Source organism: Uloborus diversus, chromosome 8 (genome assembly GCF_026930045.1).
Source record: "Uloborus diversus isolate 005 chromosome 8, Udiv.v.3.1, whole genome shotgun sequence".
In the NCBI taxonomy this organism is placed as follows: Eukaryota; Metazoa; Arthropoda; class Arachnida; order Araneae; family Uloboridae; genus Uloborus; species Uloborus diversus.
In genome coordinates, this window is record NC_072738.1 from 29,457,062 (window position 1) to 29,477,162 (window position 20,101).

Genomic DNA, 20,101 nt, shown 5'->3' on the forward strand with positions numbered 1-20,101 from the left:
AACTGTTTATTGTGACAGTTCTGTTGCAATGTCAACAAATTCCGATCTTTTCCTCTATAAGTTTTAATGATCTCTGTAAATAATGCTATTGTATTAAATTTTTTAGATATTTTGGGCCTTTGGATCACATTATAAAAGAGTTTGTCTGCGTTAGATTTTAAAAAACATTGCTTCAGCAAAATAACTGGAGATGTCATTTTAAGTACCAGACAAATTTTCAAGTTTTTTTTTTTGTCACATATAGATTGGAATAAAGGGAAATCAGATGGTACAATGTCAGGTAAGTATGGTGGGTGAAGCAGCCCACCACAGCCAGGGTAGTTATTTTGTCCGCATTTTTGTAAAAAGTCCGAGACGCCGGAAGAAATTGGGTAAAATTGGATGAAATGGACAAAATGAAAATCAACTGATTTTCCATACGTTTGATACATAAATTTATTGTTATGATGAAAAAAAATCAATATATAATTCTAATATATTATCTATCTTCAGTTAATCATTTAATTAAAGTAGAATGATTGTACACTTTAAGAGTGCAACTTATTTCAGATTATATTTCACTGAAAAGTCTTTCATTTTACTGAATAAATGGACAAAAGATATTTTGTCCTGGGCGGTTTTTTCCGGGGTGGACAAAATAAAACAACCCTGACCATAGTTCATTAGTTTTTCAAGTGTTTGCTTTGAGCAGTGTGGTCTTGCATTATCATGCTTCAGGATAACTCCTTTTTTGCTGATAATAGTGGGAATTTTCTCATTAAAAATTGTAGCATCTGATTACTCTTTCTTCTGATCGCAAAAATACTTTCTATGAGGAGCTTCATTGGCTTGAATCTAAGATGTCGTTTCCAGAGATAGTTTGCTCCAAAAATCAATCTATTATTATCTAGCCAGGAGTGAAAATATGCATACTAGATGACAAAAGGCTGTTGATAACAAAGTTAATTACATTGTTGATTAAAAATAAAAACTTTTAAAAACAGATTTGTTTGAAAACAACGACATTACTTTCCGATCCCCTTAATAAAGTAAAATAGCTTAAGTTTCTCTATATATTAAAGTTATGTCAAAGAAATTGAAAGGAAGTCATCCTGGGTCTATAGGAGAACCATAGCAACTACAACTTTGAAATTTTGTACAAAATTACTTCGAGCGAGGCATGCACTTGGGGTTCTTTATTTTATGCTTCAAATTTTTTTTAAATTTATTTTTTAAACTAAAATTTAATGTAAATTGCCTATTAAAGGAGGAAAGATTTCCCACATCCCTTAACATTGTATGTTGTTCGAAAGAGATATTTTTCTTGCATCAATTAAAGCTTTTCCCAATTTTCTAAATTAATTAGAACTGCAGATACAATGGTTTCTATTTTTGTGAAAAGTCATAGGCTCAACTCAATTTAAGCCTGAAGCTTAAGAGCAAAATATGTTACTAGAGACCATGAATTTGAAAACAACTTTTCAAGCATACAAAAGCAAACTGTTTTGCTATGCTCAGAAATCCCTTAGCATTCTTTTGCAGCTGCTCACATCTGGATCAAGGATATGGATCTTCTGACACACTTAAATGATATATACATGGTGTCCTAAAACGGCCGCATAAACTCTGCACAGCTAGATTCCTTGTTGGCAGTACATAATAACTGCATAACAAAGCGTTCCTGTACCATAGTTTGCAGGGAAAACAGGAAAAACAAAGTACTGCAAGAGTGCAAGAAAAAACACCTTATGAACATATTAATAGCAGTATACGTACATTACGTCTAACAACAAATACCTGTAATGACGTTTTAAACATTATCGTCTGGACAGATATGTAAATAATGTTGTTGATATGTCCAATAAAGTGTTTTTTCCTTGCACCGGTAGTGAAATCATACTTTGTTTTTTGTTTTTTTTCATAAGCTATGGATCGTACAGGAGAGCATATTTGGGAAGTTTTTAATTACTCTCAATGAGGAATCTAGCTGTGGAGAGTTTATGCAATAGTTTTGGGACACCCTGTATAGATATTTCAAGGTTTAAACTAAACCATTTTTAATTTACATGAAATACACCGCCAGCTCAGTCATTTCCAGCCGAGGACTGCAGTTTCGTGCTTATTGCCATCAATTTTCGAGTTGAACCGAACCATTGCTTCGGTCACTCGGATGGTCTGTGCTAATTCTACATTAGCTACCAGTTTGTTTGGCCCTCTTGGCTTCCATACGAGGTTTTCCATCTCCAGCTCAGTCACTTTCCTATGCCGGGCTGATGAGTGCTAATGAGCACGAAACTGCAGTCCTCAGCTGGAAATGACTGAGCTGGCGGTGTATTTCATGTATTTCTGCTTTAGCCCTGGCTTAAGGGCGGTAATTTACTGAACATTTTAAATTTATTTGGCGGATTCTTTTTTTCCTTTTAAAGGGACTTTTAATCTTATATAATGGCTTTATTTTGTTGAAAAATTAAATAATAAATGGTAAACTTTAGCAATATTGTTTTTGGCAATGCTTGACAACCAAAAATGCTCTTTGTTTTGACCAATTTGACGAAAAATTTTGAATATGAGCCAATTGTTTCTTGTTATGGTTATTCCCCCAAATGCACGGCATATTCTGATTTGGATTACATTAATCAAAGGACTCAAAAGACAATACCATTATAAAAAAGGACAATATGATTAGAAAATAAAATAAATTTTAACAAAACAAAAAAAAAAAGCAGAGTTTTATGTCTAGATATCAGAATTTTCACTCTAATACAGGTTTTTGCAAGCTTTCAAGGTGGAAAGTACAAATTTGCTTCCGCTGAAATTTTTCCATCCCGTTTATACAACAAAAATTAGAAAATCACAACTGGGACAATGTACATGTATATATAGTATAATACATTAGAATTTGGGTTTTACATTGATTTTTAAACAGCTTACTAATAATTTTGTTTTACGTGCTTCATCAAGTTTTTTTCTTCATCTGGGAGTGGAATGTTTATACTGTTCTAATTATAATGAGCTTGTTACTTAAAGTCTATTTTTTGAGAGAGGGGGAGCAGCGAGATTTTTATTTTGTTCTAATAGTAATATATGTTTTAATCTTATCCCCCTAACAGACGATATGAATCTTAGCGACCAAAAAAAGATAGTGCAGCAATCTTTGGGGGTAGGTGAGCTCTAGTGAACAGGGGGCGGATCCCCCTAGTTAATAATACAAAAATAAGCATACTTTATACAATTCATTCCACAAACGCTTAGATTGTCCTTTCAACATTATCATTTCTCGAGCCTCCTTTAATTCTTTGCCTTCTTCATTTAAGAGATCTCTGTCTTTACTTGGATCATATTTTTCAACAGATTCTTCAACAGCACTCACAAATTCCTAAAACAAAATCTCTAACTAACTTCAACATGTATTAATACAATAAAAGAAACTATATTATCTTTTAAACACAAATTTGAACAAATGTGATGTGTTCAAACATAACACCAATTTTGCACTTATTTTTTGATTTAAAAAAAAGTAAGGCCAGGGAAGGCAAAAACAGAAAAATAAGAGCACATAAAATTTAAATTCCGTTTTGAACGTCTAGAAATTGATTACTGTAAAAGCACTTATTTTTGCAAAGCTTTAATTTTTGCGAGCCAGTGATAATCCGAAACATTTCGGCCTCAAATATTTTAAGTTCACACACGTAATCAACTTTCAGTTCCACTCATATAAAATTCAAGAAATTTTCAGCTCACAAAATCACCAAATACATGTTTGTGAAAATTACAGCTCACGAAAGTGCTTTCACGGTATTTGCATGAGTTAAACTTTTTTTTTACTTCTATATTTATTTTTTGAAAGAAATATTCAGATGAAAAAAATACATAACTTACGGCAAGGCAATTAATTTGTGTAAGCAAATAATTTATTCAAAATTTTCCACTTAGAAAGTTTTTACGATTAGTTATTAAATTACAAATAAATACCTTTGTGCTTGAAAATTACATGAATCAATTATTAACCAACGTTTTGATGCACAAAATTTGCAAATTACTGCAGACACGTGTTTCGGTTTTAAAAGGAACACCTTCTTCAATGCAAATTTTGACGTAATCGTCACTGCCATGAAAGCAGAGTATAGTACTCTACAGAGCATTAGATTTTAATTTCCTTAGTACTTTTGGACAATATTTTAGGTGAGGAGAAAACATACCTCCAAATTGCAAGTTTTTAACATTGGTTTCTTTCGAATAGCTTTGGGTCCAAAAGTTGTCTGGAATCCTTCTGTGTCCAGTAAGTGAAACCTTTTATTCTAGAAGTAAACATGAGATTTTAAATGCGATCAGAAATGTAATATTGTGCAGAAACAATATCAAATTAGCAAATAATAACAAAATTTAATATGAAATGGGTTTTGAAATTGAATGCATACAACAGCTTATTTTAATACTTGCACATAATGTATTCGAAAATAAATGGATAAGAGTCACATAACAGGCGAACAATTATCCTAACAAAGGATGCAAAATCAATTTGGCATTTGGATCAATGCATTTAAGGATAATAAAATCACAGTATAGGAACCCTAATTTTAGAATTCAGAAATATGGAAGACTCACAGTCCCAAACTTGTTCCTAAAATTAAAAAATAATAATTATAATTTTTTAAATATTTTAAATTTTTAATTCAAATGGTGAAAATTATTAACATTCAGCCTATTATTTGTTGCAAAGACAGTACTTGCAGCTTATTTTTACTTTGATGTCACATGTAATGCATAAATTAGCGTTTGCTATAATTGTGCAATAATCTTTTAGCATCCGCTTTCAGCTAACAACAGTTTTTTTTTTTTTTTTTTGTTTTGTCATGAGTATATAATGAAAAGCATATTGAGTAAAAATGCAAAGCTATTTCCAGTACAAACATAACACGTGCGGGGGGCCCGCTACGCGGACCCCCCGGGCGGTGGAACCTAAGGCCTACGGCTAAGAGGTGGGGTGCGTGCGGAGAAAAGTACAAACATAACTTATTATTGCAACAAATGGCAAATTGCATAATGCATACGAAAAAGCAACATCTGCGGAATGTACGGTGCTGCAAATCATCTCTTACTTTTTAAAAAACTTATTAAAGTATACTTTCATTCAGCTCTAACATTAGCGAAACCTGAAAAAACGTGAGAATATTGCACGATAAGATAATTTATGCCATTTTTTGAGTTAGGATCTAAAATCGGGAAATGTGGCCCTGAGCTGCCGGATTCCATGTCCCATGCTGTATGCTCATAGATTTATCTGTCACCTACAAAGCACCCTAAATTTAAAAGAATAAAGCTGAATGTTTATTTCAAACATGTCAATTTTGAGAGTTTCCCCAATGTTTAAAAGTTTCCATTTGTTTACATTCATAGCAATAGTTCCTTGTTTTTTCAGCAGTACTATTGTACACATATACTTGAAAGAGGATGTAGTTCAGAGATAATTATGTACAAGGAGCAAGTTTTCTTGTAATTCCATTCATTCAGAAACGGGGTAGGGGCTGGGAATTTTTGAACAGTCATAGTACTTTGTTAGCTTTACTTGAGTTATGAAGAGAAGGTTTATGGTTGTGTTTGTTCTCTTGACTTACGCTATTATAATTTTTAAATTGTTTTGACGAAAGATACAATGAAAATATTTCTAAAATTAGAAAAGAATCCTAACAATGTGGTAACTCTGACTTGTACCGTAAACCGGGGTTACTTTAGACTGATGGGGTAACTTTATAAAAACCTGTTTTTTATTTTTGAACCGTTCTGGCGGGCTTAATTTTACAATTGGCGACCCCCTGGTGGTCTCAGGGTTTCAAGAATCACTTTTCAGAGTGCGCTGATATCGCCAATTGATTGAAACAGTAAAATGGTTTTGGCAACACTGATTTTTGTGTTATCCGTGATATCAGCTGTTTTCAGTTTGTTGTCCTAACCTCTTCTGGTGCCACCAACTGAGCAACCTTTTGAATTCGGGTGAGTTATTTTCTGATTACACAACTATTTAAGATGATTTTGTCTTTTTTTTATTTCTGTAACTCAATTCAACGATTTACTATGAATTAAAACATAAAACAACACAAGTTGAAGGGGTAACTTTGATACACGGGGAATTCTGAACATGGCCATGGGGTTATGTCAGATGAAGAAGATCTACTCCCCATAGACAATCATTTTGCTCCTTCAACAAGTAACCAGATCTTTCCAGAACCACCGCAACAAGCAATGCTGCCGACTCTGATGGAGAAACCCTTGATTGAAGGGGACTATGTAGCTGTAATTTACAGTGGACGGAAATACCCGAGGAAAGTTGTACAAGAGGAGGATGGAGAGTTTGAAGTAACATGCATGAAAAAATCCTGAAAGTGGTGGACGTGACCGCAAGAAGAGGATAAGCTGTGGTTTAATCCTTGCCACATCTGCTGCAGGATTCGAATCCCAAGGATCATACCTGGAGAGAATGCACTGTTTTCAGTTGACTTGAAGCCATAGATCAAAGACTGCTGTGAGTGCACCTTGGATAATGTTCATGATCTAAGAACGATCTCATGTGGTTCATTTATTTTAAAAAGTTTGTGATTTCTGTGCCTTATTCTTAATTTCTTTTCGAGCGTTTATAATTTTTGAATCTATTCTTTTCAAGTTCTATTTTATTCTAATCAAGTGAAGTTACCATGATAATTTTTATTGTCGAAATGAAGAAAAACATTACGATGGCTGTGGTTTCACATTTAAAAAACACGCTTGATGTGATTTCAAGCTTTTTTCAACTGATGTTTTATAATAAAAGAAGTTTCCTATGAATTTCTCTCTTTTTAGTTTGATTCAAACCTGATTCCTGCAAGATGAGCATGCTTAGAGTGGTAGGAACCACTCTATGTGACTTAAGAACCATTTTTCATTTAAAACCAGCTTTTTAACCCTACCCCCCCCCCCCCCAAAAAAATGGAAAAATTGAATTTTGTTATTAAAAAAAACTTAGGCTATCTTTTGAATGGGGTAACTTTATTACAAACCACCGAAACAGTCGTTTTAGATGGAGAAAACACGCTGCTACAAAGTAACTTCGGATGATGGGGTAACATTAATAAAAAGAAAAAATGACCCCCCTCCCTCCCTATTCAATATATCGAAGAATTTCAAACAGCAATTTAAAGCTGAGACGTTAAACTATCGTTTGGTTCAAGAATTGTTGAAATATCTTGAAAAATGAGGGTGCTACAATACAAAATATGCGAAACCTGTATCAAAGTAACCCCGGTTTACGGTATCCAATTGCACATTTTTTCAGCTTTACCAAAACTTCTGTACCTCCTGTTTTTCTTCCGTCCTATGAAATTTGAGACAGATCAGCTTGACTGAGGAGCATATAGTCTTACAGAAGCATCATAAAAATGCCACAGTGAGGGGGTTCAGAGTCAAAGGGAATCTCAGAGTGAAAGTGCATATTGATCTGCAAAGTGAGTAAAAGATTTCCTCTGGTTTATTAACAGCTACAGCAAACAATACTTTCAGGGGGTATCAGTGGATGGATATGATTTTTTTCCAAAATTTGTCACTTAGTGTAAAATTTGGTATCTAACTCAGTGGTGGAATTTTAAAATTTTAATGTTAGTCTAAATAATATCAAAAAGTTTTGATATTCATTTTAGGGACCATTTCTAAATGCTTTCAAGGCAAAAAATTTAATTCCTTTTTAGAATGCAAAAAGATTGTAATGAGTAAATAATAAGAGAAGCAGAAAGAAACAAGTAAATCTAAGGTCAGCACCCCCCCCCCCCCCCCCACCTCTTCTGGAGAATAAATAAATACATTTTCTAGACAGGTAGTTCAAAACTTTTAGGAACTTTTTAACACCCATGTATAACTTTGTTTCAGTAAAACATTTCTACTGTTATACAATGTTTGCCATAAATTTGATATGTCAAAGATACAACAAAAATTCATTATTATTTCTTTCCATACCATATGCAGAAAGCAAATTGTGACCAAAAGCCTACATTATTTCATTTTCAGAGAACATCTAAATTTCTCTGAAAATGATGTTCTATTTATATTAATATATATAAATGTATATATCAATTGATATATATACATTTCAATTGATAAAAAACAGAAAAAAAAAGTTACGTTCTTGAAGTGAAACTTTTAATGTGGGAGCTTTGAAATACTGATCAGCAAACTTTTGTGTAACCGATGTGTGTGCAGTTACTTTTCGTGTCACGAAAAGTCGAAAAATGCTCTCTTCTTGCTTTCTTTCTTTCTTGTTGTCCGTGGTTGCATGTAGTGCGTTAAGCACAGCTTCTGGTTATTAACAACATTCATTGAAACACGTAAGCATAACCATTGCATTTCGAGTATTTTTTATTGTTCTCATTGTTTACAATCAATTTTCTTTATTCAAACATATAATTTCGTTGTGAAACAACACTTGGCAGGAGCTCAAACAGGGGTTCGATGGGTTCAAAGCTTTGCGCTAAGCCGATTGAGCCATTGTGATTGTAAGTCGGACTGAAGTACGGCAATATTAGTAAATGCATCAAAACGATAATTTGGTTTCTTAAGAACAAAGAAGATAACAAGTATGTATATAAAATTATGTAAATAAAAGAATGATAAACGCTATCTATGCTATTCAAAAAAGATGAATAACTAAAATGTTTCCATATAATACAAAAGCTTCACTCCTATCATGTGTTGCTCTGATACACGCTGCTTTTTTTACAAACTTTTTACAATTAGAAGGCATCAAACTTCAAAGAAAATGCAATTTTAACAAGACAAAACACATATAAAATGTTTGACATACTTTTCCTCTCTCATTTAGCAAAGTAATTGGAAGTTTTGTTTGTCTCATAACAACTTGGTAGGGATCTTTAAGAGCTTTTCCAAGTTCATCTTGAAAACGTTGCAGAGCAGATTGGCCAATAACTTTGGTGTTCCCTGTTAATTCAATTCAAAGTATTATTGTATGTTATGTGAACAATTAACAAACTGCATACAGATATTGCAAGTAATAGGGAAAATAACTGCAGCTTTAAGTTTGATTTAAGAATATTATATGCAAAGGCAACATGCTAAACCTAACTACAATTCACAATTATATGTGAATTTTTTTCAGAACACTATCACAATAAGGTTAAAACAGAAGTGGCTATTTTCACTTAATTTAAAAATACATAATAATTTTATATTCAGACACAAATAAAAGAAAGAGCATAGTACCAGGGCTGAGGGAAATGATGGACTAATTTTTAGTTTGCATTAAAAAAAAAATAAATAAATAAATAAAAAGTAAATATTTCTTTTTCTTCAAAACAATGTATTCAGCTTCCCAATAGTATAAAATAACAACAGTTTTAGTTAAGTTTCAATACAGTAGTACAAGTACGTAACATTTTTGTACAATACATAGAAGTTTTACTTAGTTTTCAAGCAGATACTTGAGTAAAATTTGAGCGTGTGATATCCGGCAATTACCCCTTCCTCCCTCCCCCACTTGAAAAATAATGTAACATGAACAAATTAATGCATATTAAATTTCAAAACTAAAGTATTATCTTGAGATTCTTTATTTTAGAAAATGCACTTTTTATTCCTTAGTAATCCCCCCCCCCCCAGCTCTAAAAAATTAATTTGCTTTTTAAAACATTTTTTGGTGGTTGATATACATTTTAAATTTGTTACACTATGAAACAACTTTAAATATGTTAATTCTATTTTTAAAATATTCAACTAATTTTTATTCTTCAAGATAAAAAATTCACAAGCATGACAAGTTTTAATACACGATTTATATTAACTAAGATTTATGATATCAAATTAGGTTGCAATACCAATTAGCTTGGATAATTAAGGTACCATACAAATTATGAGCATGAAATAAACTTACCGAACCATTTCTGATTTGGTGCAATTCTAGCTACTGATCCAGAAGTCAATGCACTTTGAAAAGGTGAAGGTTTAACAATTTTTCCTCTTCGATCCCTATTATGAAGACAAAATGCAGTGCAAATATAATTACCAATAATAACAATTTAACTTTTCAAAAAGCTGATTCTTAATATAACAACTTCACACTTCTGGCATTAAAATTCTTCTAATAAGAAATTGCTTCAATAATTTTTTTAGCATTTTAAATTTTTCCTTCAGTTGTTGCAATTAGTTATCTCCCCCTCCCCCATATAATGTAAAACGAAAAACAATTCTTGGAAAAAAGAAATTATATAAACTTCTTCAACACTAGGCAGAAAGCATCAAAACTATCTTGTGAAAGAGCATGTTTCATACAATTTATGAATCACAAGTGGCACAAGGTAAAGCTGAAATGAAAATACAATACCCAATTACGAAGCAAACTATACCCAGAAATAGCAACATTATAACTGTCTTTTATGTACTAAGAGTTAATAACAACTACTTATTTTGAGAATGATGAAGGGGGAAAAAAGTAATTCTTCGCTAACTTTTGCGAAATTGAGAAAAATGTGCCAAATACAGTCAATTTGCGATTACTCAAAGTCCGGTTACTCGAATATCACCATAACTCGAAGTTTTTACCAAGCCACGAGCCATTTGTCTTTTATTCCATGCTAATTATTCTCCATATATCGAAGTTAACTTCCTTTAACTTGAAGTTTTTCAAAGACAACTCGAAATTTATTTCGAAAGAACGCAAAAAAAAAATAAAGGAAGAAGTGACTATGAGAGAAAAATTAATTTACCTTCACTTGTAATTCCTGCACAATAGGCCTCTAAACATGAAGAACACCTGTTGAGCCAATGCCCGATAAAAGAGTTACATGTGTGAATTTTGTTATACTGTACTGTTTACATTTTTTTGTTATGTTGCTGGACTATGAATTTGCTTTTAAACTGCTAAGTTGTCAAGTCAACTGATTGTACCTTTATTCAAAGGCTGACCTAAGTTAAGATGCATTCCCCTTCATTCTTTAGTTCGATCATTTGCTGATAACTTCCTGAGAGACAGAGTGAGTTTCCTTCACTATTAAAGATGTCTAAGCAAATACTCTGTCAACGATATTAAAAGAAAAAGAGAAACTTCTAAAGCAGTAGAATCCATGAATCCGAATTTGAAACAAATGAAGATGTGAACCTTTCCTGAAGTAGATTCAGCTTTATTCAAGTGGTTCCGGCAGTATCGAGATCAAAACCATGCTTTTGATTTTATTTTTCTCTCAACGTGTTTGGTTAAACTGAGCGTAGTATGCTTAAAATTTTTTTTAAGTTCTGTAATTTTGTCTGTTATATGTACATATTAATTAAAATATTCAATGGTTTTTAATATTAAAATGTCGAAAACTGAAACTAATGGTAGGTCGAACTAATAAGTCGAAGTTTTTCGTCGGTCCCTTTAGATTCAAGTTATTGCGAATTGGACTGTACAGTACAATGCAATAATTTTGACTAACTTTTGAGTTGGGACTTAAAATTCAGAAAACTTCAAGTTTGGGGCTTAACAATGATAAATTGTATACTGTTTTAAAGCTTTCATGGTCAGTGTCAATATGGGGAGATAACATTTCTGGGCTTATTGACCGTGATCTAATTGGAGTAGAAATTCCAGACGTTTCGGCTTGCTTTGTTGCAGCCATCATCAGTGGTTTGAGTTTGGTGAGACTGATTCCTGGCTTCGGTGGCTCCGGTATTTAAGAAAACTACTGCTTAAATACTGGAAATTTAATGACACAGAAATCTTGGCTACAACATCTCATTATTTTGCCCGTCTTCATCACGAAGCTATAGAAATTTTCAAACACCCCTTTAATTTCAACAGAAAAGAGGAGAATTTCAATTTACCAAAAACATGGCATCCTGCCCTTAGATCCGCTCGCCACAACAGTCTAAAACATACTGTGGTCCCATTCAACCAGAAACCGGTAGCCACCACGGCTTATGAATCCCATCCAATTAAATATCAGGATCACCCAGTGGCTTAAATCTCATTCATTCAGGAACCTTATTCCACCAACGGCTTGAGAACGCCTCCCAATCAGGACCAGCAGCCCAGCAGCAGTTTGCTTAAATACCGGAGTCACCGAAGCCAGGAATCAGTCTCACCAGACTCAAACCACTGATGATGGTTGCAGCAAAGCAAGCCAAAACGTCTGGAATTTTTACTCCAATTAGACCACGGCCAATAAGCCGGGAAATGTTATCTCCCCATAATGATAAATTATGTTTTCCACAAAATAAACTTTTCTTGTTTTAAATCACTATAAAATATAACTATTGCAACAATCCACTCAACATAAAACAGATGAAGAGAACATTTGGTCTTCAGCAAAACATGATATGTGATGCATCCTTCTCTAAGAACATAAACAATTAAACATTAAAACTAACAAAGGTGCATGTATACCTTTTGGCTTTGAAATTCTTGTACATACGCAATCTATTAATGGTGTCTTTGTCTCGCATTCCAGCATGTTCTCTTGGTCTATCTGAAATATGCATAAACTTAATATCAATAAAAAAATGATCTCTGTATTAAAAAAAAGTACAGTCAAAGAAATTGTGAAAGGAAATCTGCGCGGGGGGGGGGGGGGGAGGGGGAAGGGGGGCCTGCATCTAGGAGACCCCATAGCACCTACAGCCTTGAAATTTTGTAAAAAATTACCTTGAGCCCTGGTGTTTTGTTTTTTAAATTTCAAATTAGTTTTTTTTATAATTGATTTTTTTAAGCTCAAATTTCATCTAAATTGTATATTAAAGGGGCGAAAATTACTTGCACCTATTAATTTTATATAGCGTTGGAAAGAGTGGAATTTTCCGCTTTCTGCGCAATTTGTTTCAATGGGAATGCTGACTGACAATGAATGGGAATGGGGGAGGGGGGGATAAAACTGAATTACGGCGGGAGTTATTTGCGTTTTTAGCTCAATTTTTTAAAGCTTAGCTGAAATTTAGGAACTACTCTCTTCACTAAATCTAGCAGTAAAAAATGAAGGAATTGTCCCACAATTTTCTTTTTGACACCACTGGAAAGAGTGGCTTTTTCTGTTCTAGATCTAACTCAACCTATGGTCAAAAAACTAACCTTCTATCTCAAAAGGAAAACAAAGTTACAAGCCCTTTTAATCAAATTCGAAAAATTTCCATTCAAATTATTGATGTTTTTTTTTGGCGTTGCTTTTAGTTTCGTCTTTTAGATTTGTTTGTTTCTTTTTTCTTATTCAAATTTTAAGGGTTTGGATTTAAACGGAAAATCTTAGACTCAACTCAATTCAAGTACTGAGCTAAAGAGCAAAATATATTACTAGAGACCATGAATATGAAAGTGACTTTTGAAAACAGCAGTGTTAAATATTTAATTTGCATTTATAATTTGCATGTATTTTTTCTCGTTTCAGTTAAACTTGAAGTTGAAGTATTTTAATGTAAAATTCATCACGTGATCTAATGACGTGATATGCGCCCTTTAAATAGGCTGAATGCCGGTTTAGTTTTTTTTTTTCTTGACTCTTGAATTAATCGATGCTGTATCTTGATGGCAGTCACCCTTAACGTGACTGAATTACCTCTATAAAGATGTTAAATACTATATATGTGTACATATGTAAATAAACGTTTTTATGTTTAAAATAATGAGTCATGAATATATTGCTAGCATTTAACTTAACTTGAATACAGAGGAAAATATCTTGACTAATGAGACCAAACTTGGCGTACTTGGAAATTTCAACTTGATACATTATATTTATTATTTGGTGCCGAAACCCACGGTTGGATTGGACTTGAAATAAAGGTAAGCTGTACCTTTTTCTTTATTGCTAACTCTTGAACTATGCAAAATTAAGAATTAAGTTCTTGAAGCAACTTTGGCTATAAATATGAGTGTTAAAGAAAAGTTAAATATGGATGCTATAGAAAAACTAAAAAATAAAAGAGCAACTGTGCGAACTGCAGTAACTAAATTAATTACAAAATCTGAGAAGTTACTAAAAGATATCGCTGAAGTTGCGGATTTTGATTCGATAAGCGAATCACTGGATGTCTTAATTGAAAAAGAAAAGCTATTAAAAGAATTAGATTTCGCAATAGATGATCTAATTACTGATAAAGCAGAGTATGAAAAAGAAATAACCAATGTTGAAGAATATTCTGACAAAATCTTAAGTCTAAAATTTAAGCTTAAGAATACACTGAGAAAACGTAACGTAAATGAAGACCTTAAAGTAGAAAATGTCATTAATGAATCAGTGTTAGAAAATAAAAGATTTTCAGCAGTAAAACTGCCTAAGTTACGAATAGAAAAATTTAGTGGAGATTCGAGCCAATTTCTTGAGTTTTTTAATACATTTTCCAATGCCATTGATTCAAACGAATCTTTAACTGAAATCGAGAAGTTTCAGTATTTAAAATCATTGCTATCAGGACCTGCATATAATGTTGTTGCGGGATTTCAACTAAATGATAAAAATTATAAAGTGTGTTTAAAATTGCTTCAAGAACGGTACGGAAGACGCGAAAACATTATCAGTTGCCATATGAACAAAATTCTTGATCTTGAAGGGGTGAAATCTGCTAATAATGTTAAAGGTTTAAGAAAACTTTATGATAGTGTAGAAGTGAGTGTCAGAAATCTTGAAGCAATGGGTGTTACGTCGGGCTCATACGGACATTTGCTATTGCCTATTTTGCTAAAACTGTTGCCGGAAAATTTAATTCTAGATTTTCATAGAAAACGGGACCCAGATAAAGATACAGAAGTTACAGAGTTAATCACGTTTATTAAAGATGAACTACGATGTCGCGAAGCTACTAGTATAATAAACAACTCGTCAAACGAAAATTCTCAAAACAAGCATACTAATTTCTCTCAAAGTAAGCGTATGCCTTCGACTGCTGCATTAAATACAACGGTAAAGCAATTCTGCATATTTTGCAAAGCTTCCGAACACACAGGAATAAATTGCACAAAATTCTCTGATGAACAAAAAAGATATAAATTAAAAAAAGAAGGACGTTGCTATAAGTGTTTTTTAAAATCTCATTTGTCATCAAATTGCAAATCAAAGCTTCTTCCTTGTTCAAAATGTGAAAGTCATGATCATAATTATTTATTTTGCTTTAAAGAAATTAAAGAACAAAATCTTGAAAAAGATAAAATTGGTGCAATTGTGTCTATGATGTCGGAGCAAAGAGTTAAACAGAATAAATCTACACTTTTACAAACTCTTTGTGTTTCTGTCTCTACTGGAAATAGATGCATTCTAGCAAGGGTTCTTTGCGATAGCGGGTCTGAAAGGTGTTTCGTGAAAAGTTCCTTAGTGAAAGAACTTAAATTGAAATCTATTAGGAAAGAAAACTTGTTGATTTACCCTTTTGGGCAAAGACAACCTTATGAATCTTGTTATGATGTGGTTGTTCTTGAACTTAATAGTATTGTACAACCATGCAATTCTATTAAAATAGAAGCTCTTGTAGTACCTGAAATTACCGGAGCAAAAGTAAAACCTATAGCATTTGAAATTATAGAAACCATGAGAAAAAGCGGATACACGCCATCAGATGTAGGTCTTGAATCTGAAATAAACGTATTATTAGGCTCTGATTTCTTATGGAAAATTCAAAAGGGAATTGTTGAAAATTTCACAAAAGAATTGTATGTAGTGGAAACTATATTTGGTCATACAGTGCAGGGAAGAACTGATTCAAATAAGAGGGACGTGAATTGTTTAAGGGTTTCAGTTGGAAATATAAACACCCAGCTAAAATCATTTTGGGATTTGGAATCTCTTGGTATTATTGAAAAAAATGAAGGTAACACTGCTAATCTTGATGCAGTAAAAGAATTTCAAGCAAATTTGAAATTTGTAAACGGTCGTTATGAAGCACGTTTATTATGGAAGGATTCTCGTGAGTTACTTGGAAATAATTTGGAAGTAGCCAAAGTAAGGTTTTCTAATTTAGAAAACAAACTCTTGAAAAACAATTCATTGTTTGAGGATTATAACTCTATTTTACGGGATCAATTTGATCAAGGTATAATACAACTTTGTCCTGAGGAATTTGTTAATAATGACTGTTATTACATGCCGCATAGACCTGTAATTCGTGAAGATAAAACTACTACAAAAACGCGTATTGTTTTTGATGCGTCATCCAAACAAGCTGGATATTTATCTCTAAATGAATGTCTAAGTCCCGGTTCAAATTTAAACCCAAATGTATTAGACATAATTTTAAAGTTTCGTGAGCATAAAATTGCCTTTTCTGCCGATATTGAAAAGGCTTTTCTTCAAATTTCTATCGCTGAAGAAGATCGCAACTATTTAAGATTTCTATACTATAATAATTTTGATATTCATGAAAATATAGTTCCTTACAATATGGCGAGATGTCCTTTCGGCGTAACTTGCAGTCCTTTTATTCTCTCTTGTACGGTGAAATATCATATAAATAAATACAAAATATCTCATGAGAAAACAGTTGACATGTTAAACTCGTCACTATTTGTAGATGATTTATTTTTTGGGGCAAATACTACTGAAGAAACTTTTAAGTTGTCGATAGAAGCTGTTGAAATCATGAACAAAGGGGGAATGAACTTAAGAAAATTTGAAACTAATTCAGAAGAACTTAGAGCTAAGTGGAATGAGCAGGGTTGTATTGATAACTTTAATTCTGATAATACTTCACTGAAAGTACTAGGGTTGATCTGGAATAGCGATAATGACACTTTTAGTTTAGATTTTCGTAATTTGTTATCAAAAATAAATGATAACTGTACTAAACGAAATGTCCTTAGAATTGCAGCTATGATTTTTGATCCAGTTGGATTCATAGCACCTTTTGTCATTCGTATGAAATGTTTCTTGCAACAATTATGGATAGCGGGACTGGATTGGGATGAAAACTTTTCTGGCGAGCTTCAAACTAACTGGAAAATTTGGCTTTCAGAAATTGAAGACCTAAATCAATTGACAATTTCGAGGCATTACTTTAATTCTTTAGTAATCACGGGACAAACTGTTATTCAATTGCATGTGTTTAGTGATGCAAATCCAAAGGCGTATGGTGCAGTAGCATATTTGCGGTACCAAACATCGCATGATAGTTTCAATACCAATTTTGTCCTGGCTAAATCGAGGGTTGCACCTCTAAAGAAAATTTCGCTACCACGACTTGAACTAATGGGGGCACTCATTGGTGCAAGAATTGCAGATTATATTAAGAATTTTTTATTAGTGTCGAATATTTTTTATTGGACAGATTCAGAAATTGTTCTTCATTGGATAAAGGGTTCAAAAGAAAAATGGAAACAATTTGTATCTAACCGTATTGCGGAAATACATAGTCTATCAGATCCTAATTCATGGGGACATTGCGAATCCAAAATTAACCCCTCCGATCTAATTACAAGAGGTTGCTCAGCAAAAACCTTAATAAGTTCTGAACTATGGTGGAACGGACCTGAATTCTTATCCCTACCTGAAGATCAGTGGAAAAGTGCTAAAAAACGCGCAAAACAAATTGACGTTTCTGACGAACTTTCTCGAAAATCAACATACATTTTGTCTTGCGTACTAAAGGAAAATGATGTTTCAATTATCAACATAGCTAAATACAGTTCTTTAACAAAGCTTTATCGTGTAACTGCATGGATCTTCAGATTCATTTATAACAGTAGAGTAAAATTTGAGGAAAGAAATCGCGAAGAACTTTCAGCTGATGAAATAAAACGCGCAGAAATTTTCTGGGTGAAAACAGTTCAAAGTGAAAGTTTTCATGATGTTATAAAGTGCTTGAAAGCGAAAAAGAAGATTCCCAAGGAATCGAACATTTTTCAGCTAAATCCTGTATTGTCAGAAGAAGGTGTACTTTTAGTACGGGGAAGATTGCAAAAATCTAATTTAACTTTTCATGGGAGACATCCTATTATAATTCCTGATAAGCATTTATTCACAAACTTGGTCATAAAAGACTCTCACGAACGTGTTTTGCATGCAGGAGTGGCCGACACTTTAGTACAAACTCGGAAAAAGTTTTGGATTCTAAGGGGAAGACAATGTGTAAAATCGGTTCTTAATAATTGTTATATTTGCAAGAAATTTAATATTCGTCCTGGGCAACAAGTAATTGCACCTCTTCCCGGCGACCGAATCAACGAATCGCCTCCCTTTTCGGTCACAGAACTTGATTTCGCTGGACTCCTTTAAGTTAAAGGCAGTGAAAATAGGCATTATATTTTATTATTTACCTGCTCAATTACTAGAGCAATTCATTTGGAGCTTGTCAAGGATATGACAACTGCTGAATTTTTATTGGCTTTTCGCAGGTTTATTTCTCGAAGAGGTTTGTGTGCTATAATATATTCCGATAATGCAAAAAGTTTCAAAAGAGCTGAAATTGAGTTGAAGGAAATGTGGAAGGCAATCCACCATCCAGAAGTTAAAAAATTTTACTCCACTCTTGGAATTACTCGGAAATATATCGCTGAACGTGCAGCATGGTGGGGTGGGTTTTACGAAAGAATGGTTCGCTCGGTTAAAACCTGCCTACGTAAAAGCATAGGAAGATCATCTTTAACTCTGAGTGAGTTAGAAACTCTTCTTGTAGAAGTTGAGGCCATGATCAATTCTCGACCTTTAACCTATGTTTATTCAGAGTTTGAAGAACCATCGCCCCTTACGCCTGCCCACTTTTTGATTGGAAAACGAGCCATGTGTTTGCCTGTAATTAAAATTAATGATTTAAATTTGCCTGGAACTAAGGAAATTTTACTTAAACGTTTACGCTTGCGCGAAACAATATTGAACCACTTCTGGAAACGTTGGATAAACGAATACCTTCTGAATTTAAGGTCAGCACATCACACAAACCAAATCAGAAGTCATGATATCAAGGTAAACGATGTGGTGCTAATTCATGATGAGCATCTGCCAAGAACTTTTTGGAAAATGGGAAAAGTTCTTGAAACAATTCTAGGAAGAGATGGGAAAATTCGATCCTGCAAAATACAAACTGGAAATGCCACATTAAGAAGACCTGTTCAACTTCTCTATAATCTTGAGATAAGAGACTTGAAGAATTAGTGAACTTTTTTTGGACTAAAAAAAAAAAATCTTGGTTTAATGTTTAAAATTATACATGACTAATATGTTATATTTTTCTATTTTTCAGAGGAAGTTCCTGTTTACTTACGACATTTTGGAAGTCTTGATTTAAATTATCTTGTCGAAGATATTACAAGAAATTTAATTTAGTATTCTACTTGATTTTGTTAAATATATTTTTTGATGAACAACTGTTCATCTGGGGGGAGTTGTTAAATATTTAATTTGCATTTATAATTTGCATGTATTTTTTCTTGTTTCAGTTAAACTTGAAGTTGAAGTATTTTAATGTAAATTCATCACGTGATCTAATGACGTGGTATGCGCCCTTTAAATAGGCTGAATGCCGGTTTAGTTTTTTTTTTCTTGACTCTTGAATTAATCGATGCTGTATCTTGATGGCAGTCACCCTTAACGTGACTGAATTACCTCTATAAAGATGTTAAATACTATATATGTGTACATATGTAAATAAACGTTTTTATGTTTAAAATAATGAGTCATGAATATATTGCTAGCATTTAACTTAACTTGAATACAGAGGAAAATATCTTGACTAATGAGACCAAACTTGGCGTACTTGGAAATTTCAACTTGATACATTATATTTATTAAGCAGTCTTGCAATACTGAGGAGCTCCTTTGCTCTTATGGCTCTGCAAGTTGGTACAAGTTATTTTGAAACCCAGGGAAGAGGTGCTTTTGTTCCAAAACAGGGGCCAATCCAGGATGTTTTTTCTCGCTACCTATTTTTGTGAAAGTATTGCATCATTCTATTTTTGTGAAAGTTTTTTTTTATCAGCATTTTTCTTTTTTTTTTGAAATTTTAGAGGCATCCTCATTTTTGTAAAAGAGAAGTAGAACAAGTGAAATTTTAGTTCGAAAAGTGTAAATGTCATCTAGTATTATTTTTAACAGGTTTCGTTTTTTGGGGAGGGGGAACTAAAAATTTAAGAAATACGAAAAATATCATTGTAATTTCAGCTTAATGGCCTATATACTGTGTACAATATAGGAAATTATGA

At 33.0% G+C, this 20,101-nt stretch overlaps 1 protein-coding gene across 1 annotated transcript in view; it reads right to left on the reverse strand.

Moving 5' to 3' along the window:
* Positions 1-20,101, reverse strand: part of LOC129227231 (uncharacterized) — a 57,635-nt gene that overhangs the window by 24,162 nt on the left and 13,372 nt on the right. Inside the window, exons 2-6 of the mRNA XM_054861740.1 lie at positions 12,377-12,458; positions 9,887-9,981; positions 8,804-8,937; positions 4,179-4,277; positions 3,203-3,355 (exon numbers count right to left, since the gene is read on the reverse strand). Of these exons, the coding sequence (XP_054717715.1) occupies positions 3,203-3,355; positions 4,179-4,277; positions 8,804-8,937; positions 9,887-9,981; positions 12,377-12,458 (563 nt within the window). The remainder of the gene's footprint in view (positions 1-3,202; positions 3,356-4,178; positions 4,278-8,803; positions 8,938-9,886; positions 9,982-12,376; positions 12,459-20,101) is intronic.